Here is a 24,996-nt window from a genome sequence, read left to right as displayed (position 1 = left end):
ACCTAGAAAAATAAATGAATTAAACTTTGAGAGAAGTATCGCCACAACCCTGTAACTAAGGTCCTCAAAATTCGGTATACATATATAGCTTTAAACTTATAATGAGGTGTACATAGACAAAAATGTTCCTAAAATTAGGTACGCGTGAAATAGTTTTTCTAAGAATGAACCGCTGACTAAAATAATAACTATTTACTTATTAAACAGCTTATTTAAGGTAATAAGTGAAAGCTATGCATCCTTAATAAAGGCATAGATCTTGGGTTTCATAATCGTTCCAAAATAACGTAATATTAATGGCTGGAAACCATATCGTAGATATTCAGGTGCGTAAATTTGCGTTGTCAATCAAATCCAGCAGAAGAAATAACGAAATTAAGAACATGAAAATCTAATTAAACATGAATGGTATCCACGATTTAAAACTTCTACAAGAATAAATAAATTAAACTTTCACAGTAAAGGCTAGAATCAATATCGTAGATATGCAGGTGCAAAAACCTGCGTAATTAATTGAATCTAGCAGCGGAAAAAAAAAGAACATAAATGTCTACTCAAAGTTTATCAGTATCTACAAATTAAAACTCCTACACTGAAAAAAGATTCGTGCAGCAGCTTCCTTAGGAGCTGCTACATTTAGTGTTTGAGTTGCTGTTACTCGATCATCGAGGAGCTGCCCCTCGATAAAGGAGAGCTGCTACTCAAGATATATTGTGTAGCAGGACCTCGATAATTTGGGTAGTAGATACTCTGCGGACGGCGATCTGCGCGAAAGGGTCAGATTAGGTTAGATTTTGGGGTTATGGTAGGAGATGGCTTGAAAGCGGGGCCAAAAGGAAGTGCATTTCGTTCATTTCCTCTAATATATATTAGAGGAAATATACGAAATGCACTTATGCATATGCATAATTGTTATTAAACAATTTTTATAAATAAATTATTAAGTGCAAAATTTCAGTCCGAGAATATTTTTATTATATTTAATGGCTTATTCTAAAAACAAAGTAATCGCATTAATTATTTCAGATATTGTTTACTTTTCAAGATATACGCGTTTGAAAATAAAAAAAAAGTCATTTTTAGGCCTTTTTTAATCGCTTATTACTTCGGCCAAATTGAATATTGTTTAAATGTAAAAGGCATAAAATGTTAATCTGACATTTAATTTTAAAGTATATCTACTAACTTGAGACAAACATTTTATGCCTTTTACATTTAAACAATATTCAATTTTGTCAAAGTAATAAGCGCCCAAGAAAGGCCTAAAATTGCCTTTTTTTCATTTTCCAACGCGTATATCTTAAAAAGTAAACAATATATGAAAAAAATTAATGCGATAATTTTGTTTAGAATGTGCCATTCAGTATAAAAAAAATATTCTCGGACCAAAATTTTGCAATGATTAATTTATTTATAAAAATTGTTTATTAACAAACATGTCATTTCATAAATTTTATACTTCTTTATAATTAATAATATATAATAATTACTAAAATTTGCATTGAACATTTAAAGTTTTCTAATTTTAAAAACGGCTGATTCGCGACGTTTCGTAATTATTGAGCCGAGAATCTGTTCCCCGACAATTGAGAGGGACTGTTCCTCGATATGTTTTGAGTGGCTGCTCCTTGAATTTCGACAAGCAGCTTCTCGATGGCAGTTGTGGAGCTGCCGTACGACTTTGGGGGCACTACTCCACAAATCTTTTTTCAATGTAGAAGATTAAATGAATTAAACTTTGAGAGAAGCATCACTACAACCCTTTACATATGCGTCCCCAAAATTCGGTATACATATATAGTTTTGAACTTATAATGAGGTGTACATAGACGAAAATGTTCCTGATCTTAAGTACGCGTGGAACAGTTTTTTTAAGAATAAACCGCTGACTAAAATAATAACAATTTACTTATTAAACAGCTTTTAAGGTAATAAGTGCAAGCTATGCATCCTTAATGAAGGCATAGATCTTGGGTTTAATAATCGTTCCAAAATAAACTAATATTAATGGCTGGAAACAATATCGTAAATATGCAGGTGCGAAAACCTGCGTAGTTAATTAAATTCAGCGGCGAAAATAAAAAAAAGAACATAAATATCTACTTAAAGTTTATTAGTATCTACAAATTAAAACTTCTAGAAAATTAAATGAATTCAACTTTGAGAGAAGCATCGCTACAACCCTTTAAATATGCATCCCCAAAATTCGGTATACATATATAGTTTTGAACTCATAATGAAGTGTACATAGACGAAAATGTTCCTAAAATTAGGTACGCGTGAAGCATTTTTCTAAGAATGAACCGCTGACTGAAATGATGAAAATTCACTTATTAAACAGTTTTTAAGGTAATAAGTGCAAGCTATGCATCCTTAATGAAGGCATAGATCTACGGTTTAATAATCGTTTAAAAATAACCTAATATTAATGGCTTGAAACAATATCGCAGATATGCAGGTGCGAAAACCTGCGTAGTTAATTAAATTCAGCGGCGAAAATAAAAAAAAGAACATAAATATCTACTTAAAGTTTATCAGTATCTACAAATTAAAACTCCTAGAAGAATAATTAAATTATACTTTGAGAGCAGCATCGCTACAACCCTTTAAATATGCGTCCCCAAAATTCGGTATACATATATAGTTTGGAACTTATAATGAGGTGTACATAGACAAAGATGTTCCTGATCTTAGGTGCGCGTAGAAACGTTAAACTGAGACGAAACCAATGACTGAAATGATAGCAATTAACTTTCTAAAAAGCTGCTAGGTTGATTAGTGCAAGCTATACAACCTTAATGTGAGCATAGAACTTGAGTTAACTAATCGTGTCCAAATAACTTTAGAGTAATGGCTAGAAACAATCTCGTAGATATGCAGGTGCGAAATCAGGCGTAGTGAATCAAATTCAGCAGTAAAAATAATCATAATAAAGACATAAAAATCTAGTTGAGCATAAATAGTACCAACTATATTAAAGACCTAGAAAAATAAATGAATTAAACTACAGAAAAGTATCGCCACAACCCTGTAACTAAGCGACCCCAAAATTCAGTATACATATATAGTTTTGAACTCATAATCAGGTGTACATAGACAAAGATGTTCCTGATCTTAGGTGCGCGTAGAAACGTTAAACTGAGACGAAACAACTGACTAAAATGACAGGAATTTACTTACTAAAAAGCTGCTAAGTTGATAAGTGCAAGCTATACAACCTTAATGAAGGCATAGATCTTGGGTTCAATAATCGTTCCAAAATAACCTAATATTAATGGCTCGAAACAATATCGCAGATATGCAGGTGCGAAAACCTGCGTAGTTAATTAAATTCAGCGGCCAAAATAAAAAAAAGAACATAAATATCTACTTAAAGTTTATAAGTATCTACGAATTAAAACTCCTAGAAGAATAATTAAATTAAACTTTAATCACTTTACTTACTAAAAAGCTGCTAGGTTGATTAGTGCAAGATATACAACCTTAATGTTAGCATAGAACTTGAGTTAAATAATCGCATCAAAATAACTTTAGAGTAATGGCTAGAAACAATGCTGTAGATATGCAGGAGCGAAATCATGCGTAGTGAATCAAATTCAGCAGTAAAAATAATCAAAATAAGGACATAAAAATCTAGTTAAGCATAATTAGTACCAACTATTTAAAAGACCTAGAAAAATAAATGAATTAAACTCTGACAAAAGTATCGCCACAACCCTGTAACTAAGCGTCCTCAAAATTCGGTATACATATATAGTATTAAACTTATAATGAGGTGTACATAGACGAAAATGTTCCTAAAATTAGGTACGCGTGAAACAGTTTTTCTAAGAATTAATCGCTGACTAAAATAATAACAATTTAATTATTAAACAGCTTTTACGGTAATAAGTGCAGGCCATGCATCCTTAATGAAGGCATAGATCTTGGGTTTAATAATCGTTCCAAAATAACCTAATATAAATGGCTTAAAACAATATCGCAGATATGCAGGTGCGAAAACCTGCGTAGTTAATTAAATTCAGCGGCCAAAATAAAAAAAAGAACATCAAGTGGCGCGGTAGCGCCACGAAGGCGAGTTTGAGAAGCAGACGGAGCCGCGGCGCCCGTGACATATTTACTTCTATATTGGTGTTCGGATTTTTCATTATACAAAAAAAAATACTTATCATCATTATTGGTTGGATTTTTTGGCTTATTAGCATGTCTTCTGAGCTAAACTATGATTTCCAACAAAAACATTAGTGAAAAAGCTGCCTATTTTTATAATATGGGAGTAGATAATCCAAAAATGCTGAAATCACCTATTTATTCTTCAGCCCGAAATGTGATAGGACCGTGAAGTTAGCCGCGCACGGCCAAGAGTAAGGGGATTGCTTTCTCATAAATATCGAAATCCCGCTCATTTCCGCTATTCAGGTTGAGGTTACTATATGCTTTCCCGCCATATACTTACTGCCGATTTTATTTATAATCGTCATACAAGAGAATCGTTGTGTTTTTTTAATCTGGTCTGGCTAAAAGAAATTCATTTTTAAAGTCCAACAATTCAGTGCATTCACTTTATAAAAATGAATTGTAGTTCTTCTTATACAACCGATGAGGAGATGGAGTATTTGGAAGATCGTGATGTAACCACGTAAGTATTTGTGAGGTTATATTGTTTGTTTTTATTTCACGTTTTATATTGTTTTTTACGTTTACATTATAGAATCATTGTGGGGTATGTCGATGCAATTACTGCTCCTGCAAAAGCTCCTGGCAAGAACGATTTATTATTTAAATTTGTTGTATCAAATGGAAACAGACGCATTCCTATTCTTGTATGGGACGTAGATCTTATCAATAAATTATCTAAAGAAATTTGTTCTAGCAGGGTAAGTTATCTTACTTATTATTTACATCATACCATAGTTTTCAATATGTATATTTTTGTTTCTTTTTTTATTTATAGGTAGTAAGTATTAATGGTGGCCACTGTCGAGCTGTTGCCCCATCGAAAATCAAGGACGAAAGTAATTTGGTCCCATTTGAAGTAATAATAAAGGAAAATACAGAAGTTTCTTTTTTGGGCTATCACAACTTACAAAATCAAACGACGAATCAACTTCAAAAGGCCACTTTTGATAACATACACACTTTAGAAGGACTAATAGGTGAGTAGTAATTTTTAATTGATATTTTTTATCTAATTTGTTATTTTTACCTATTTCCCAATTGTTTTATTTGTTATTTTTACCTATTTCCCAATTGTTTTAGAAATTTCTGGCTACATAAGAACGAAGTTTTCGTTATTGCACAATCGTAGTGGCCATATGACTTATGGATTAGGAGCAATCACCGATGGGATTAAAAAAATCACTGTTCAAGTGAAACAGTTTACGGAATGTGAGGTTGAAATTGGAGATTATGTCACTGTTACAGGAATATTAAAAGGCCAAGGTTTGTCTTTACATGTATATAATTTTTGACATTTAAATTTAATATGCGATATTAAAATCCATTTTTTGTAGACTTCTTTTTGATAATTTCTTTTCTTTTTTAGACTCCCTTGTAACAATTTTTTGCGATAGCATCAATAACATAAAGTTGGATGCTGAAAAACCAGCTTTAACAGCAGCAGAAGTTCAACGTGGTAGCCGACCAGTTAAACGCATACGCACAAGTGACAAAAAATGTTGAATTACATTTAAAATATTCCATATATTTTGAGTTCTACGGTTAAAAGCTATTATTTATTGATTATTTAAAAAAAAATTACTGTTACATATTTCATATGTTCTGAGTTTTACGGTTCAAAGCTTTTATTTATTACTTTGCTTTTATTTTATACTATTACAATTTTGAACTAGATTAAAGAAGAATAACAAATCATAAGACTAATTACGTACAAGTTTGGTACAAAATGTGATTCATAGTTTTATGACTGTGATATTAGAAACATATTTTGATAGTTATTCTTCAGACTAAAAATATGTGATACTCGTGTTTATCGAAACTAAAATAATTATATATTTAAAAAGTCAATACTCTTATTATAACAGTATTTTCATAATGTTTAATTAGTTTCAAAGATTAATATATAATTATGATATTTTCAGTTACACGCTAAAGTATAATGACTTCAAAGACTAATTGACTTAAGATTTTCAATTACATGTTCAAGTATTTAAATAATTTAAATGACTTTTAAGACTTGTTACAAGAAGAGAATTGTATCTTTTAAAGATAAAGATGACTCCGTAAACAAAAGTATATTTGTAGTTCCTAATATAGAATTTACTATATTAAAAAGTTAACATAATATTTCTATATAATTTTGTATTTGCATGAAGTTTGTTTATTTGTTTGTACAAACAATGTATCAAGTCTACGTATATTTTTTATAATATAAAGTAAATAAAAAGACTATTATGAGATTACGATGATATAAAACTGTTCTTTTTGGCAACATATATTTCAAACAAAAAATAAGTTAATTAATTAAATAAAATAAGTAGTACAATGTTTTTGAACAAATATTTTTTTATTGTGTATATATAGTATAATTAATAATTTTATAATAAGGGTACAGATAAAACTGGAGGTCTTAGAGTTTTAAGAATTTTTACAATTTTAACTTTTCCAGACATATGAGCCATAATGTGCTTTTCCAAATATTTTTTGTTAACGTATGTTCTCTTACAATAATTACATGTGTAAACATTTTTAGGATGTTGTGAGTTTACATGTTTTTCCAAAACATCTTTTCTAACAAAAGTTTTATTACAGATATGACATGTAAAGTTACATAGATCAGTATGTGTCAATCTATGAGTTTGTAGATGTTGATTTTGGGAGAACTTCTTATTACACTCATTACAACTGTAATTTTTCAAACCTTTATGTATACTTTGATGTACTTTTAATTGCCCATTTGTTTTGAAACTTTTTTCGCATATTAAGCATTTAAAAGCTTTCACAGTATCATGGATCTTGATATGCACATTTAAATTTCCCATTTGAGTAAAACTTTTTTTACATATAGTGCATATATGTGGTTTATTTTTTGAGTGTATTCTTTCATGTATTATTAAATCTCTCTTTCTTTTAAAAGTTTTTTCACAAGAAACACATGTGTACAGAACATTTTCAGAATTTTTATCGTTTTCCATATTTAAACAATATTCTTCATGCAGGTTACTTGATTTTCAAAATAAAAATTTTATTTAAATCTGTTCCAGATTGATTCGTGTATCATACTGCCTACAAAGTTAATTATATTTTAGGGTTAGGGTTATACTTATTTCGTACAAATTATTATTCTATTTTATTAATATACGTGACTTACCTTTATTTTACAACGTCTAACATTTGTTAAAAAATGTTATAAATTTTTTAGAGCTACATAAATAGCCGTATAGTTGAAGAAATATATGAGAAAGCAATCCCGTGCGCCGTTGATGACAGAAACTTATGGGAAAGCAATCCCGCGCGCGGCTCACGACAGAAATTTATGAGAAAGCAATCCATGCGCGATTTGGATGCGCAGTTGCATTTTTTTGGACTCGCATATGTAACCGCGTATAAAGAAGTATACGTGACGTATCTGAGCGTGAGAACAACAAACAATCAACGTGTTTATGTTGATAACAAAAAAGCTTGTAGAGTATACATGGTTTGGAGTTAACAGCTTATTAAGGAAGAATAAAAGATTTTCAAGAGTACATAGCTTACATGGCTTGGAGCCAATAACTTTAATAAGGGAGAGAGAAAAGAGCACCTGGCAAATAACATGCAACTTCATTTTTACTTTCTACAACATTCCACCTGTTGATTTCCAATTATTCGGTGCAAGTCAACGTTCATTTTAGCAAAAACAGGTAAAAATTATTAAAAATATGTTTTTCTAACATTATTTAAATGGAAACTTTTAGATTACAAGGCATGTGCTAAGAGTGGTAACCTAACCTGCACATCTATACACACAAACATATACATAATCACACACAACGTTCACTGCCTTAACTACTCTAGTATGCACGTGAATTTTAAAAACATCAGTTACAATTTGTGTGTTGAATATTACCAAGGATGAAGTCCAGATGTAATTATCTTAATAGATATTCTCAACTCAGTGTTCGAGTCAGTCGCAGGTAGTATATATCATTATGGTGGCATATATGCAGAGCATTATAATTTTTGCTGTACATTTTAGTGTAGATACTTGTTTCATTATGCACAAACAGGTTAGCGTAATAATTTTTACTTAACAAACTCTGCTAGGTGTTCCACATCAAATCCTATGGCTTATAGTGGACAAAATGTACAAATAGGTGTTTATATGAAAATGTAACTGAAACACGTGAAATCAAAACAATTAGATATATTGTTTCAATATCTTTAAATAAATCACCTTGTACAATTTTAAACCTCTGAGTATGATAGTTTTGAGAGCGAAAACAAAATCAGAAAACAAGCAGTCGTATGTAACTATTGATAATTTTTGTTCGCACTCAATTAAAAACTATCATACTTGGAGGGCTAAATTTTTGTGTGGTGATTTTTTTCAAGATGTTCAAATTTTGAACAGCTACCAAAGACAGACAAGATAAAATTGTTACGCTATCTTGTTTCTATGTAATAAAACAAGCATCTACACAAAAAATTTTACATCTTTGCATTAATACACTGTATATATGCCACCATATGTGACTGACTCGAACACTGAGTTGAGACGTACATCTTTCAGGATAATTATGTTTCTTACAGGTTATTAAAAACAGCAAATTAAATACACTCACACTATATGACACCATACTTACTGTACACATAAAAACTCTACACAATTGCATTTTCCTACATGAAAAAACTCTACGCAGATATATTTTCTACACGAATATTTCCTACACTTATTTTTTATTATTTTACTACACTGCAAAACTCTACACAAACGTATAACCTATTGTTGTAACAATGATATAACAATAGGTTATGATATTGTGTAGAGTTTTGCAGTGTAGTAAAATAATAAAAAATAAGTGTAGGAAATATTTGTGTAGAAAATATCTGCGTAGAGTTTTTCCGTGTAGGAAAATGCAATTGTGTAGAGTTTTTATGTGTACAATAAGTATGGTGTCCACTATATCAGTTTTCAACTTATTCTAACCTCTTTCCCATCATGCTTCCACAGTTAACCTTTTAAGTAGTTATTTAAATATTATTACTTAAGAAACGATTCTAATTTTTTTTTGTAATTACTCTTTTTACCTTTACATATCTTTGCCATGTTTTGAACCAGAATCGTTTAGTTTTTATTAGTTCGCTTACTTTCTACCAGAGACGATTTTTTTTATTTATCTACATAATTTTTTTCTTTTATTTTACAGCTAAAATTTGGATTGAAGAATAACGGTACTCTCTATGTCCTACAAAATACAAAATTGTAAGGTATATATACATATTTATATACATGTTTGCAATTACTTTTATTGACTTTTTTCATATTCTAATGTTATACCATATTTCTTTTTCAGGTTTTCTGTCTTTGAATAAAGCTAATGACTATAATATTAATGAAGTGTGATATTTAACATCCTAAGTAATTATAACTGATTATTGCAGTTTAGTGAAATTTGTTATTATGACTGATCATAGTATTACTGAACTTTGATAAAATTACTGTAATAATTGTCACAATGTAACAATAAAATAAATAATTTCAATTTTTCTCTCTCTTTTTTTTACTGTATATATAGACTGCCTTCCGTCTATTTTTATTTACAAAACAATATCCTTACAGTTATAATTATTCCTTTAAAAATAATATCTATCCATATTTCCAACATTTATTTTTACTAAAATCCTGCCTTATCTAGCCAAAGCCATAGCCAAAGCCATTAGCCAAAGCCATTAGCCAAAGCCATTGCCAAAGCCATTAGCCAAAGCCATTAGCCATATGCATCAGCAAAAGCCATTAGCCAAAACCATCAGCTAAATTAAGCCATTATAGCCAAAACCATCAGCCAAAGCCAACAGCCATATAAATACCCCATGGTCATATCAGTTGAATATTGCTATATTCAGCGAAAGCTGTCAGTCATAAATATAGTTACAAATAGTACAGCCACACTATCGTGCAAACAATTGTAGATTAGAACCGATTAAAACGATTATAAACTATTAAAACGGAGCACTGTTGAGGATTACAATCGTTTATTAATCCAATCAATAAGAAATTGTGATTCGTTTTAATCGTTTATAATCATTTTAATCTGTTTAAATCTGCAACTGTTATCAGGGTAGCCAAGTCTCTACGTATCTAACCGAAGCCACCAATCGGAGACATCAACCATAGATAACCACAGCCACAAGCCTGTATTACCTGCAAACAGCCGAAGTCATAACCATTAACTGTATAACTATAAAACAGCTTTTATTAGCCATAATCAGATAGCTAATGTATTTAAATTAAAATAAATTTTACATTATTTCAAACAACCAAAGATTAATTAAACCAAATTTATATTAAATATATTTTTTATATGATACTTGTACGTCTGCTCTAAGCGACAAGGCATTAATTAGTCCGCTAAGTGTTTATGTAGACTATTTTGTTAGAATATTATAAAATGGATAATAATATTACACAAAATTTCTCAGAATGTGCACGAAAACGTGTTACATCAGGTGATTTGCTGGAAGATTCTGACATTGATTTTTTTCTATTATTACTAACAAAATGTTCAAAATATAAGCCCTTTTCAACTTTACTTTTATACCTAGGTCTTATTTCAGAAATTCCGAGAAATCAAAAGCATATACAAATTATATATTTATCCTCAGTATGCAATAATCCAAACGATACTGGACATTGGGTAACTTCTTATTATGACACTGATTATATTTATGTTTTTGATTCTATAAATAATAAAGTAATGCACAAAGATTTAGAAAAATCATTAAAATTGCTACATCCTTATTATTTTCTGGAAGGTAAGAGAGTTATTTTCCCAAAGGTTCAACAACAAACGAATCAAAAAGATTGTGGAATTTTCGCCATAGCTTTCGCAATAACTTTATTATGCAAAATGAAACCAGATCTTCTTACGTATAATACTCATATCATGCGTCCACATTTACTGAAATTACTTGTTAGTAAGTACATCGCACATTTCCCTTGTATTATTACACCTATCCCTATAAATGTTCAGCCTAGAAAATTATATGATACAAATATTATCATTAATAATGCTTGTCTCAATGATGAACACATAGATTATTTTCATACAATGTTACAACAACTTTCTGCGTACCAACCCTACTCAACGTTGTATTTACAGAATATTTCAAAAATTTCGCATATAAATGAAAATAATAAACACATACAAATATTATTTCAACGTGGCTCCACAATAGGTCATTTTGTATGTACATATTACGATACTAGTACTTTATTTGTGTATGATTCAATGAATAATAAAGAACTTCATAGTGATATTAGTATAGTTTTAAAGACGTTACATCCTTATTGTTTTAATGAACAAAAGAAACCGATTATATTTCAAACAGTTCAGTCCCAAAAAAATGCTACAGATTGTGGTGTTTATTCTATAGCCTATGCTGTGACCCTTTTATTTGGTTATAGACCCGAGACAATGGTATATAATAACAGTGAAATGCGTAAACATTTGTTAAAAATATTTGAAACTAGAACAATTGAACATTTTCCATGTCTTAGTACTTTTTCCAACTATTGTTCACAATTTAACTTTAGTTCCATAACTGAAACAAGAGCTACAATTTCCGGTTTAGGTAACAATGTTATGCATAATAGAAAACGTACAAACGATCAAATAACGGACGAAACTTCATTACAAAACCATAGGGAAACAAATCTACATAGTCTCGCAATCAAGAAAAAAAAAACATACTATCAAAAAAATAAAGATAAAATTTTACAAGCTCGAAGAGACAAACGTCGAATGAAAAAATGTAAAACTGGAACTGCACATAGCAATCAAAGTGTAATTGATGAAACTCAGAAATGTTTAGTTGATCAGTTATCGCCTCCAAAAAATATTAATATTGTCAAAAAATATAAATCGTGTAAAGTCACTGAAAATGAAAAATCTATTTCTTCTCTTAGTAATAATGAATCGAGTTCACAACTCCATATAAACGCGCACGATTACAATACAAAAAGCATTGATGATAATAACAAATCTGATTGTAATCCAAACTCTCAAAGTTACAATAAATCATGTAGTGAAAAGACAAACAATTATTTAGATTCTAATAGTAAGACAAGTTTAAAAAATAAAAAATATTATGAATCGCACAAGAAAAAGATACTAAGTAAAAGAAAAATACATTATTCAAATAACAAAACTGACATTTTGAATAAGCGCAGGAACAAATACAAGGATAATCGTGAAAAACTAGTAGAAAGACAAAATAAATACTACGATAAAATTAAAAACAAAATTGCAATGGCGAACAAAATTAAAAAGAAATACAATGTGATTAATGTTGTTAAGGATAGTACAATAAAATTAATAAAAAACAGTGAAAATTTTATTACCAATATTATGATTAAATTGGATTGTTCATTTTCTTCTTCACAACGCAGATTAGAGGCTGAAAATTTAGTATCTACTTCCATTTATCTTCGAGATGAATATATCAACAAAGTAAGAAAAGTGTTGAAAAATCTACAAAATAAAATTGAATTGTCATTGACTCGATTAGGTAATATATCTATTACGGATAATATAGACTGTGCATTAACTGCTTTATGCGGTATTCCTAAACATACTTCCTCCTCAGAACCATATTTTTCTGATGCAGCGTATGATTTTCGGCTTGGATTATTTAACGATTTTAATATTAATAATAAAGTTATTTTAAATGAAAAAGGACAAACCACCAATATTTTACCACTTATTATTGAAGAAAAAAATAAAAAGGTAAAGTTTGGGAATGCAATGGTTACTGTAAAACTATCGATATTGATATATTAACAGAGCTACAAGCATTTTTTTTAGATATTCTTAAAGTGACTTTCAGAAATGCTTACAAGTTTTTTTTATCTATAGATATATGTTCAGCTCAATCACGCAATATTGATAAGCTTGGTCATCCAAACATTTGTTATAACCAACCCCTATTATGTACTTCAAAATTTTTAAAGTTGCAAGTTTTATCATCTCATTATCCTCATTTGCGAACGATTCAAAGATCTCTTTATGAATTGAAACATTTGTATACTTTTATTTTGGACATAGAAAATGCTTTAAATGATGCAGATGTAGTGTTATTAAGAGATATTATACAAAAATCCAAGAAACTTGGTGTACCTATGAAAAGCAATAAAAACCTGAATCAAGTAAATTTAAATGAATCAGAATTAAAAGAGCAGTTTTGTATTGGCATCAAGGAATATACAAAAATAGTAACGGATCCACCTACGATTCCTTGTATTTCATGCGAAAGACTATTTTGTGCTAGAGACATTCAACATTATGATCAGAATAATGCAACTAATGTTGCTTTTGAATTACTCGGCATAGAACGTGAAAATCTTTTTCAAAAACTTAAGAAATTGCATAACATTACCGATAATTCTATATGCAGACCTTGTTTAACAAATTTAAGAAAAAATATCATGCCATCCAACTGTATTTTAAATAACCTTTTTGTGGGAGAAGTTCCAGAAGAAATTAGAAGTCTCAATATGATAGAGAAATTTTAATACAAAGGGCAAAAGCTTTTCAAACAATTACGAAACTAAATACCGTTATGAATAAAAATATTCCTCATTATGTAAAAATTGATAAAGTAATTGGTAGAACATTTCATTTACCTTTACCACTAGAAGAGACTTTAAAAAAGATATGTCCTGATACTGATCCCATTAATGCAGATCACGAATTATATATCTTGATTCGAACACACCCAACAAAAGCTAATAAAATTTGGGAAGATTACATTGATATAAACAAAGTATGGAAGGCGTTACAGTGGCTAAAGAAAAATAATTCTATTTATGAAAAAATTGAACTTCCATCTAATCCCCAAATGTTATTGGATACACTACACGAGCAATTAGAATATGAAGAAAATCATGAAAACGCAGAAGAAGAATGTACACCTAAAACAAATACAGTACCAAACGAACCCCCAGTACGTCCGTTATTAACCCAAAAATCTGAGACGGACCCTTTTTATGACCATTACACCATTTATCCTTTGCATGACAAAAAAAAGAATGAATCAGATACTGCACTTTACCAGATGTTGCAAGTTTCCGCTGCTGCTTTAGATAACAGAGGAAAAGATTTAGATCTCAAATGCTTTCCTGATTTATATCCTTACGGAAAATATGGGCAACATGCTGAAAGAAAGCCTAATTTAAGAGATTTCGATTATATTAAGAGTAGATTAGCATCGAAACATTCACAATTTAGATTGAATATTCAATATCTGTTTTTTTCACTTTACAATAATACACTGAGACAAATAAATGCTGGAATATTTCAAATGCTTAATATCATCAATCCAAGGTATAAGTACACGGTCAAAGAATTTCTGCAAATGTTAAATGAAAATAAACTAGATGGTAATTTAGATACCATTTTCTCTCGTTTGCCAGGTACTGAATCGTATTGGAAAAAAGTTCGTAATGAATTGAGGTGTATGGCACGCGAGTACGGACCTGCTACTTTCTTTATCACTTTCAGCCCAGGAGAGTGGATGTGGTCTGCACTAGCGGAATATATAAAACAAGTAAATGGGTGGAATGATAGTCGTTCTATTTCGCAATTAATAGCTGCAGACCCGGTATCAACTGCTAGATATTTCCAAAATAAATTCAAAGCTGTGTTAGCTTATATACTATCTAAGTCAAATCCGATTGGAAAAGTTACACATTATTACTGGGTCCGTGAATACCAAGGTAGAGGATTACCCCATTATCATTGTTTGTTTTGGATCCAGGATGCTCCGATTTATGGTACAAGTTCGAATGAAGAAGTGCAAGAGTTTATCTTACAACATATAACATGTCACATTCTAGATAAACAGATTTCGCCAGAACTTCATCGTCGCGTCTTAGCCTATCAACAGCACAAACACAACGATTATTGTATGCGCAAGAAACAGACAAAAACTGGATTTTCAACTGCTTGTCGTTTCGGATTTCCTCGCCCCGTAACTGATAGAATAATTTTAAGAGACGTATCTGTTGCTATTTCGAATCGAAATAAATTAAAAAATAAATCTCGATTTTATGATTTACCTAGAACAACAGATGAACAGAATATTAATGATTATATGCCTGCTCTATTGCTCATTTGGGAAGGAAATAACGATGCTCAATATATTGGAGAATCTTCTTATTTGTTGACCAAATACGTAAGCAAATATGGTACAAAAGGTGAAAAGAGCAATTTAGATTTCGCAGATATACAATCAAATAAACCGTTGTTTAACCGTCTTTGGGCTTTTGCTGTACGTGCCTTACAACATAGAGAATGTGGAGCGATTGAAGCCGCTGATGTTTTGTTAGGACATCCTTTGCATAGTACTGATCCCGAAACAATTGTTAAATGGTTGAATGTTAATATTATAAGGGGTAGAAAACTAAAGCCATTTAATGAAATCAAAAATCTTCCAGAAGATTCAACAGATTTATTTTATGATTCTTTCATAGATAATCATTATCCCAACAGACCAAAGGAATTAGATTCATTATGTTTGTATGATTTTGCTAAGTGGTTTGAGATTTCAAAGAAAAACCCAATTTACAAAGCTGAGTATTATGAAATGTCAAACGGCTTGTATTGTAAAAAACGCAAGAAACCTTATTTAATAAATCACTATCAGTTTAATCCAAATAATCAGTTAGAAGCTTACTACCATGCGTTGTTATTATTATTTAAACCTTGGAGGGATTTAGATGAATTAAAAGGTTCTGACGGAACATATTGTGAATCTTTTAAAAAACAACAGCATGAGCTAGCACAAGCGATGAAGTACCATGATAAATGTACAATTATACAAGAAGCTATGGATAATATGAATAAATTAATTCAGAATCAATTAGAACAAAGTGTAGCAGATACGCCCAAAAATTCAGCTCATATACCTGATGGCTGTGTACCGATTGAAGTAGAAAATGCTATGAATGATTTTCAAGCTGTTGTAGAAAAAGCTATTATTAGTAAACAAGACCTACAAAACTCGATTGCGAAATTTAATACAGACCAGCTAAGAGTTTTCAACAAAATAACTTCAGTTATACAATCAAATAGTAAAATACTAAGAATGTTTGTAAGCGGTCCTGGAGGAACGGGTAAAAGTTTTGTCATTGAAAATTTAGTTTCATGGAATAAAATACACCGTTGTAAAGATACAGCCGTCACAGCTCCTACTGGAATTGCTGCATATAATATCCAAGGACTTACAATTCACAGATTATTGCAACTTCCAGTAGAACACGGCGGCACAGCAGAGTATAAAGAATTATCTGGACCAGCTTTAAAACAAATAAGACAGACATTGCAGAATGTTGACTTGATTATTATAGATGAAATATCGATGGTATCGAATATTACTTTCATGTATATTCATTTGCGTTTAACTGAGATATTCGATACATCTGATACTGAGGATGGATGGTTTGGGAAAATTAACGTTCTTGTTTTTGGTGATTTGCTGCAACTTCCTCCAGTTCGCGAAGATTTTGTATTTGTTGGAATGAAAAAAAAACAAATTGATAAGTATATCAAATCGATGATTACTTTTAATTTGTGGGAGCTATTCGAATATGATGAATTAACAATCAACATGAGACAAAAAAATGATCAAGCATACTCAGAAATTCTTTCGCGTATTAGATTAGGTTTTATGACTCATTCTGATATAAATGTACTGAAAACAAGAAAAATTGATTTTACAAGTAATGATTACTCGAAGAATATTCAAGAATTATGTAATTATTTAAAAAAATTACCAGTAGATACAGTGTGCTTATTACCTACCAAAAAATGTGCAATGCCATTAATGAAGCAATGATGCTTACCATTGATTCAGAAGAAATTAATCTTGTTGCCAAAGATTCATACAAATGTGAAAAAAATCTACAAAAAAAAGTCTTGAAATTATTGAACGACGATGAAGACAATTTTTGTGGTATTGATCGCGTAATTACAATTAAAATCGGTTCTAAAGTTATGTTAAGAAGGAATATTGATGTTTCTATTGGGTTAGTAAACGGAACAATCGGCACTGTAGTTTCTCTTTCTAAAGATAGATCTACGGAGATTACAAGTATACGCATTGTATTACAGTCCGGAAAAGAACATGAAATACCTCGATTGGAATATAAATTTATTATCATGGATAAAATATCTATCACTCGAGAACAATTTCCAATTTGTAATAGTTATGGAATAACAATTCATAAAAGTCAAGGGTTAAGCTTGACAAATGCTGTCGTTGAAGCAGGAAACAATGTATTTAGTAATGGTCAAACGTACGTTGCAGCTTCTAGAGTAACTACTTTAGAAGGTTTGCATCTTATTAACTTTGATCCTTCGTGTTGCACTGCAGACATGACAGCTATTCTTGAGTATAATAGATTACGAAAAGAATATCGACCAGATCTAAATAGCTTTGATATTCCACAAGATCGCAAACAAATTCAAAGTTTAAAAGTGTATGATACGCGATGGTGTATAAAAAAAAATGAATTATTGACAGACGCTGAAAGTAATTTAAATCATATTTCCGATAGTACTTCGGATATTTCTGGTTTACCTAACAATGATGGAGTTTCTTGCTATGCCAATGCCTGTGCACAAAGCTTATTTCATTCAACAACTATTAGAAGAATATTATTACAACATAGCCATACAGACACTGTCAAATTAGTATTTCAACAATATATTAATAAAACTAATGTCGATATTCAAAAATTAAGAGAGTTCGCTGGTGAAGAATTTCAAACCGATACGCAGCAAGATGTGGCAGAATTTTTATTAAGTCTATGCAATAAGTCACTTATATTACAAAATATTCTGAATAACCAACTAATTGAAACAATCAGATGTCCTGGATGCGATGAAAGACAACATAGTAATACATCTAATAATTATATCGTTAATCTTTTCTTACCAGATTTTCGAGTTTGTACATTACAACAAATCATAGATTATAATATTGGCAATTGGCAAGATATTGAAAATTATTGTGATAACGGTTGTCAGTTAAAAAAGATTAAAAAAGCTGATTACGTAATCAGTAATACATTGGTGATTTTACAATTGATGTTATTTGATCGTACTGATGATAACGATATTGTAAAAATAACGAATTTAAAAATAAATGGAATACCATTAGCTAAGGTTGACATCAATGGTAAAAAGTATAGGGTTGCAAGTGGGATATTTCACCATGGTAATATTTCTCAGGGTCATTATACTAATATGTTACGACAACATAATCAGTGGTTTAACATCAGCGATAATGATGTTACTAAAAAACAATGGCCAAGAGGTGCTAAAAATGTTTACATTTTATTTTTAGAACAAATTTAATGTGTTTTAATACCTTTGTTCTAAAAGACATGAAATCTCAAAAAAAAAACTTTTGACCAAAGTACAAAAGTTAGGCGAGTTTGATGCATTGCGTATTATTATGGTTTTCATTTTTATAACAAACTTGAGATACTTTAATAAGGTCGCTTAAAAAGATATGAAATCTCTAAAAAAAAACTTTTAAGCAAAGTAAAAAGGTTAGGCGAGTTTGATATATTGCACATTATCATGCATGTTAATAAAATAACTTAACAAAATAAAATAATTTTGTATACTACTAAATTAGAGATCAAAAACCAACTGAGATCAATTAAAGAAGGCAATTTTTTTGTTTACAATAAAATGACATTTCCAAAAACAACTGAGATCAATAAAAAAAAGTCAAGTTTGTATTAATTATTTTATTTTATTCACAATACAACAAACAAAAAATCTTTGTGTTTTATTGAAGGCTAAGACAAATGATTGCTGATTTTAACTTAAGTAATATATTGATCAATTACAAACAACTCAAGATACTACGTAACTTGCCATGCCCGTTTCACTTTATTCATAGGTGAACAACGAAATTTTTTTTTAAACGCTACAACGTTATACCAAGTTTGTTCATGTTTTTAACTTTTTACAAATCTTTTAAAGTATGCAGAATTTCATGAATACTATTTTAAAAGTAATTGTTAGTGCATATTTTCTACTTTTAAATGAATACAATTTCCATGACTAAAATTTCTATATATTTTTTTTTTACAAAAGGAAAAAATGATTTATTGAATTCTTTTTTGTTCAATTACATTTAGTAATCTACATTACAAATTTATTATTATATATATAATAATAAAAATAACAATGAAGTTTGTGTACACAAGTTAAATATGCAGAAAGCTACACATTGCAATTAGACAACACCATGAATAAAGTGAAACGGGCATGGCAAGTTACGTAGTATCTTGAGTTGTTTGTAATTGATCAATATATTACTTAAGTTAAAATCAGCAATCATTTGTCTTAGCCTTCAATAAAACACAAAGATTTTTTGTTTGTTGTATTGTGAATAAAATAAAATAATTAATACAAACTTGACTTTTTTTTATTGATCTCAGTTGTTTTTGGAAATGTCATTTTATTGTAAACAAAAAAATTGCCTTCTTTAATTGATCTCAGTTGGTTTTTGATCTCTAATTTAGTAGTATACAAAATTATTTTATTTTGTTAAGTTATTTTATTAACATGCATGATAATGTGCAATATATCAAACTCGCCTAACCTTTTTACTTTGCTTAAAAGTTTTTTTTTAGAGATAAATATCTACTTAAAGTTTATAAGTATCTACGAATTAAAACTCCTAGAAGAATATATAAATTAGACAAACAAAAAATAAATTATGAACATAATATGATAATAATCATTAAATAAAAAATTAATGAAAAAACATACTTACCACTTTGCATAATTATACTGCAGGGATAAAGAATGCCATTTTTATATTTGGCTTTATTTTTTCTTTTATTTAGTTTAGACTCGTGGATAAGATCATAAATTCCGTCGTGAAATCGTATCAACAACATCGTGCGTACTCTGTGTTAATTTCTCGCACGTCCTTGCACGTTTTTGATACAAAATGTCTCGCACGTTCTTGCACGTTTTTATCCAAAGATACGATCATAAATTCCGTCGTGAAATCGTATAAACAACATCGTAAGGCACAGCAAAACGTCACGAGGACAATGGACATGTAACACATGAAGACTAGGGACCAGAATGAGTGCAGGAGAACGAACTAGATAGGAAAGTCACTAGATTTATAGTATACAATTTTGTACAGGCAGGCGGCGTTGCTGTCAATAGTGCATGAGCCAAATGTAGTTATGACTCTTGTTTACATGTTTTAATTGCAATAGAAATAGATTATAAAAGTAATATTCATAAATAAAAATAATTAAAATCTATTAAGTCACTGCAATAAAGCTGCCTTAGGATAATATATTGCACTCTTAATTGTTGTGTATGCAAGTAGCGATATATGTGTAAAATATACGCATTAATGCACAATTGAGAAAAGAACTATAATTTTTGTTTTTTATATACACTGTTTTATAATATTATTATGTGCATTTTATAATATAATATTGTGCAAATGATATAATGAGCATTTTAAATAATTTATGCTTTAGTTCTATTTGTTTTTATGAAAGTTGTATTATTTCTATATATAAAAAAATTTCCGTCACCGCTTCTGCCGTTTAAAATTCCGGAACACTGTATGAAAGTGTGGAAAAAAGCTATATAGCATTGTGTTTATGCTCCTGGTTTTCATGGTGCAACATAAAAGGTCTTCTACAGAAAAGGAAGGAACAAATATGAAGAAGTAGAACAAATCTTAGAGCATATATACATATATAACAGCGCGCTGTTCCTTCTATCTGTTCCTGTTCGAGGATCCTCATATAAATTGATATACAAACCCATGTTATCGTTTAATATCTGTTCCTGTAACTGTTCCTGTTCTTTGTTCTTTTTAGCGTGTAACGGGCCTCCCTGCTGAAAAAAGTAAATAGAAATCGATTGAAATCAATTAGAATTCACCATTGAAGTCGATAAGATTTCAATTAACTTGAATAGTGAATCTTAATTCCACTTTTTGCATTAGAACTCGATAAAACAAGATAAAAAACGATAAGAATCGATATAAGTCGATAAAACTCAATATGAAAAATTACAATTAATAAATATAGACCATGATCTTCTTGAAATTCTATCAACTTCAATTGTAATTTTTCTCATTAAGTTTAATCGACTTATATAGATTTTTATCGTATTTTATCACGTTTTATCAAGTTTTAATGCAAAAAGTGGAATTAAGATTCACTATTCAAGTCGATGAGTGATTTAATCAACTTATATCGACCTTTTCCGGCAGGGCTAACAGGCGCGTAGAAAAATAACATTGATTACTATAACCATAATGACTCGGCTACAACAGACAGCTCTTACTCTAGAGTCTGGAGACTACAAGAAGTACGCGGTGTTGAAAATATTAAGATAATATTTTACATAAAATTTAATGTAAATATTTTGAATTTTTTCATGTAAAGTTTCAAGGTCATTAACAAAGTTGTAAAATTTGACAAAATGTTGTACGTCAAGATTAATCATATCTAAAAAAAATTGATCGCGCCATCTTTAAGGATAGTAAAGAGCCGTTCTGATTATCTGTTCATATTGTCACGTGATCTGTAAAAATGTATGAATTTCTAACCTTAAAAAACGTATATTTAGGGGACCCAACACCTTTAAAACCTAGGTATAAAAAGAATACTGAGACAAATTTAATTTTAAATTATTTGAAATTTTTCACAGATATATTTAGCATAAATACCTTTAATTTTATCATGCTAAAACCTTCATATGAATGCAGGGATTTTAATTTTAATGTTTAGAATATGTTGTACACACAAAAAGGTGCCACAATAACCGGAAAACTCAGTTTTTTCATCGCCTAATCATTTCTAAACATTCGAAAGTGTTGTGTCCCCTTAAGAAAATATATTATACGATAAAAAGAACGCGCAGAGCGCGTCTAAATTCGCTAGTGTGTAAAATATTACGGGAAATTTTACTTTAAATTTTACAATTTTATTCCCTACTGAAAAAAATCTTGAGATTAGTTGTGTGATTATTCGCGTAATTAATCGTAGCAATGATTGCGTGATTAATTGCATTAATCTATCGAACTTCTTTTGGCGTGATTAGCCAAACGATCAATCGTGCGATTCCTCTAAAATAAATTTTTTATAGTATATTATGACACTGATGTTGTGGAAGATAGTTTTCTACCTTGCTCGAGGTTTTTCGAAAATCGAGCAAGGTAAAAACAGACCTCCCACAACAGTCTCATATGATATTTATAGAACGGCAACCTCAAAATCGACAATAAAGTTAGCATTTTGAGATTAGAGTGCTATAAATTTTAATTTAATAAAATAATATTCTTTAAAATGCAAAATTATTAAGCGGGGTTGTCGAAGAATGTGTTACAATGCGGATAGTAACACCTAAATCGGCAACCCCACTTAAGAGGATGTTGGCTCCAAAGCTTCGCAAATCCGCCACGGGGTATTTTGTTTTTCCAAACTTCTAGAAAAACAGAAAGTTCGATCAAATTTTTCTTTTGATAAAACGATTCATTAAACTTAACACTACGGCGCTACAGACTTGGTTTTTCATTCGCAAGCTTTATTTAAAAAGTTTTATGTACCCTAGTGGAAATGGATTTTGTGCCAAAGTGTGCTCTAGTGTGTCATAATGTCACAGTGTTCAAATTTAGAAATTTACTACACTTTAGCATACCTTGGTATACTTTGACATACTCCGGCACACTTTGGCACATTTTGAGACACATGGGTTTTTCGAAAAGTGAGGATTTAGAAAATTTTTGGACAACGTCTACAAAACCTGGATTCCCGGCGAATTTCTCTGTAGGGGCAGGTTTTTGGAATATTAACATCGGACAGCAGCTTTAAGGCAATTAGGAGCAATTGCCTTAAAGCAGTTCATTAATATTGTAAAAGTATTAAGGGGTCCAGCCTGGGTTAAATCCTGCAAAAAACAACAAAATATTCGTTCGTTATAAAATTTTTCTTTTCACATAAATTAAAAAACAAAAAATATCTACTGAAAATATTTACAATATATACTCTTTTCACTGAAAAATTTATATATATCACCATACAAAATCACTCACCAAAATTCATGACATTTTACTATGTAAATAAGTGTTTTTAGTCACTTGCCACGGGTTTGTGACAGATCCGGACTGTCTTCTCTACTCTACCCAGGCTTAAAATGTATCTTAAACATGCCCCCTCAGACCTAATGAAAGACATTTCTAAAAAAATTTAATTAAATGTCGTTATCAACTATTACAGTGTTAAAAATATCAATTAAATTTATTAGCTAGGTATACATCGTATAGATAATAATATTTAATCAATATTTTTTAGAAATGTCTTTCATTAGGTCTGAGGGGGCATGTTTAAGGTAGATTTTAGCCCGGGTAAAGTAAAGAAGACGGTCCGGATCTTTCACAAACCCGTGGCAACTGACTAAAAACGCTTATTTAATTAGTAAAATGTCATGGATTTTAGTCAATGATTAGGTACGTATATATATCATATTTTCTGGTGGAAATAGTTTATATTGTAAATATTTTCAGTAGATTTTTTTTGTTTTTTAATTTATGTAAAAAGAAAAAAAAATTACTGACGGATATTTTGTTGTTTTTAAGTAGGATTTAACCCAGGCTGGACCCCTTAAGTATCTAAAGCTACTTGAAGTATATCAGTCTAAATTTTTGTATTAACTGTAACAAGTTCTTGTGGCTCAGTGGTAGAACTTCAGCTTACTAACCCAAAGGATCCAAGTTCAAGTTTTACCGTGTTAAAATATGGTACATTTGTATTGTACATTATCAAGTTCAAGCCAAGTTCAAAGTATACTGCCAAGTTCAGGCTAAGTTCAATATGAGAATAATGATATGTAGTATAGTGCGCGCTAGAATGAGTGAGCGCGGTAATAAGTGTGTGAGGGGACGCACACCTGTATGCCTCCCCTCTTCGCGGTATGTGCGTGGGAGTCACATGACCACTAGCGGTGATGAGACGATACCCTGATAGCACAGAACCGTTTAAAAACGTTTTACTCTAAACCATTTTAACGTTTGTAAATCTAGTTTAAAAAACGTTTTATTAACGTTTTAAAAACGTTGGAAATGTCCGCTTTTTTGAGTTATAATAAGCAATTAACCCTTTCATCAAACGAATGTGATGTTCTAAAGACAGTTGAAAAACGTTTTTGTAAAGGGTTTGTATGACGTTTATATGACATTTTATAATGGTTTTAAAAACGTGCATAAAATGTTTGTAAAACGTTTTGAAAAACTTTAATAAAAATTATTTAAACAATTTATAAAAAATGTTTAAATAGCATCCAAATGTAAAATAGTTGCCAATATTGGAAGTACCATCCAGATGGTACTTCCAATAATAATAGCTGTACATAGAAGACAAATAAATCCACATTAATTATTTAACCATTATCCTCTCTGTGTTAAACCTCATTTTCTAATCATACCGACGCTAGAATTTTTTTTTTAATTATTTATTGTTAAGTACTTTAACTGGCCCTACTGAAAAAAATCAGGTGACAATCAGCTGATAATCAGCTGATAATCAGTTGATAATCATGCCAAAACGTCAGCTGATTATCAGGTGATTTCAGCTCAATATTATTATTAAAGCTGATAGTTCATATTCGTTCATAAATATGCGTTTATATGAGATGATATGTTAATGATAATTAGGTGATAATCAGGTGATAATCATTCAAAATTTGTAATCTTTAATATATTTCTCATAAGTTG

General features: G+C 30.2%; 2 protein-coding genes and 2 long non-coding RNA genes across 14 annotated transcripts in view; 2 read left to right on the top strand and 2 right to left on the bottom strand.

The window, feature by feature from the left end:
* Positions 1-24,996, bottom strand: part of Nos (nitric oxide synthase) — a 1,339,001-nt gene that overhangs the window by 1,148,840 nt on the left and 165,165 nt on the right. For 3 of the 11 annotated variants that reach the window (XM_031920929.2, XM_031933733.2, XM_032601213.1), the window contains exon 1: positions 20,017-20,321. The gene's annotated coding sequence lies outside the window, so the exon portion shown is untranslated. 11 annotated transcript variants of the gene reach the window in all.
* Positions 4,343-6,507, top strand: LOC116416097. Its single transcript, XM_031922759.2, has 5 exons — positions 4,343-4,639; positions 4,712-4,877; positions 4,955-5,156; positions 5,260-5,442; positions 5,546-6,507. The coding sequence occupies exons 1-5, from the start codon at positions 4,572-4,574 to the stop codon at positions 5,680-5,682; spliced, it is 756 nt and encodes a 251-aa protein (XP_031778619.1). The 5' UTR covers positions 4,343-4,571; the 3' UTR covers positions 5,683-6,507.
* Positions 6,506-8,020, bottom strand: LOC116416146. The gene is made up of 2 exons (XR_004226674.2): positions 7,331-8,020; positions 6,506-7,245 (listed from the first exon to the last, which is right to left on the bottom strand). It is a non-coding gene; the product is annotated as an uncharacterized LOC116416146 (long non-coding RNA).
* Positions 7,387-9,709, top strand: LOC116416139. The gene is made up of 3 exons (XR_004226670.2): positions 7,387-7,862; positions 9,369-9,429; positions 9,516-9,709. It is a non-coding gene; the product is annotated as an uncharacterized LOC116416139 (long non-coding RNA).

This window comes from Nasonia vitripennis (assembly GCF_009193385.2).
Source record: "Nasonia vitripennis strain AsymCx chromosome 1 unlocalized genomic scaffold, Nvit_psr_1.1 chr1_random0002, whole genome shotgun sequence".
Lineage (NCBI taxonomy): Eukaryota > Metazoa > Arthropoda > Insecta > Hymenoptera > Pteromalidae > Nasonia > Nasonia vitripennis.
The sequence above is the reverse complement of the archived record's forward strand: the minus strand, read 5'-3'. Positions and strand labels throughout refer to the sequence as shown.

Excerpts from the sequence above, each read along its gene's own strand:
- LOC116416097 (XM_031922759.2), top strand. The coding sequence starts at position 4,572 with ATGAATTGTAGTTCTTCTTATACAACCGATGAGGAGATGGAGTATTTG. Across the intron at positions 4,878-4,954 it reads AAGAAATTTGTTCTAGCAGG|GTAGTAAGTATTAATGGTGG; the intron begins GTAAGTTATCTT and ends TTTTATTTATAG. Across the intron at positions 5,443-5,545 it reads AGGAATATTAAAAGGCCAAG|ACTCCCTTGTAACAATTTTT; the intron begins GTTTGTCTTTAC and ends TTTCTTTTTTAG.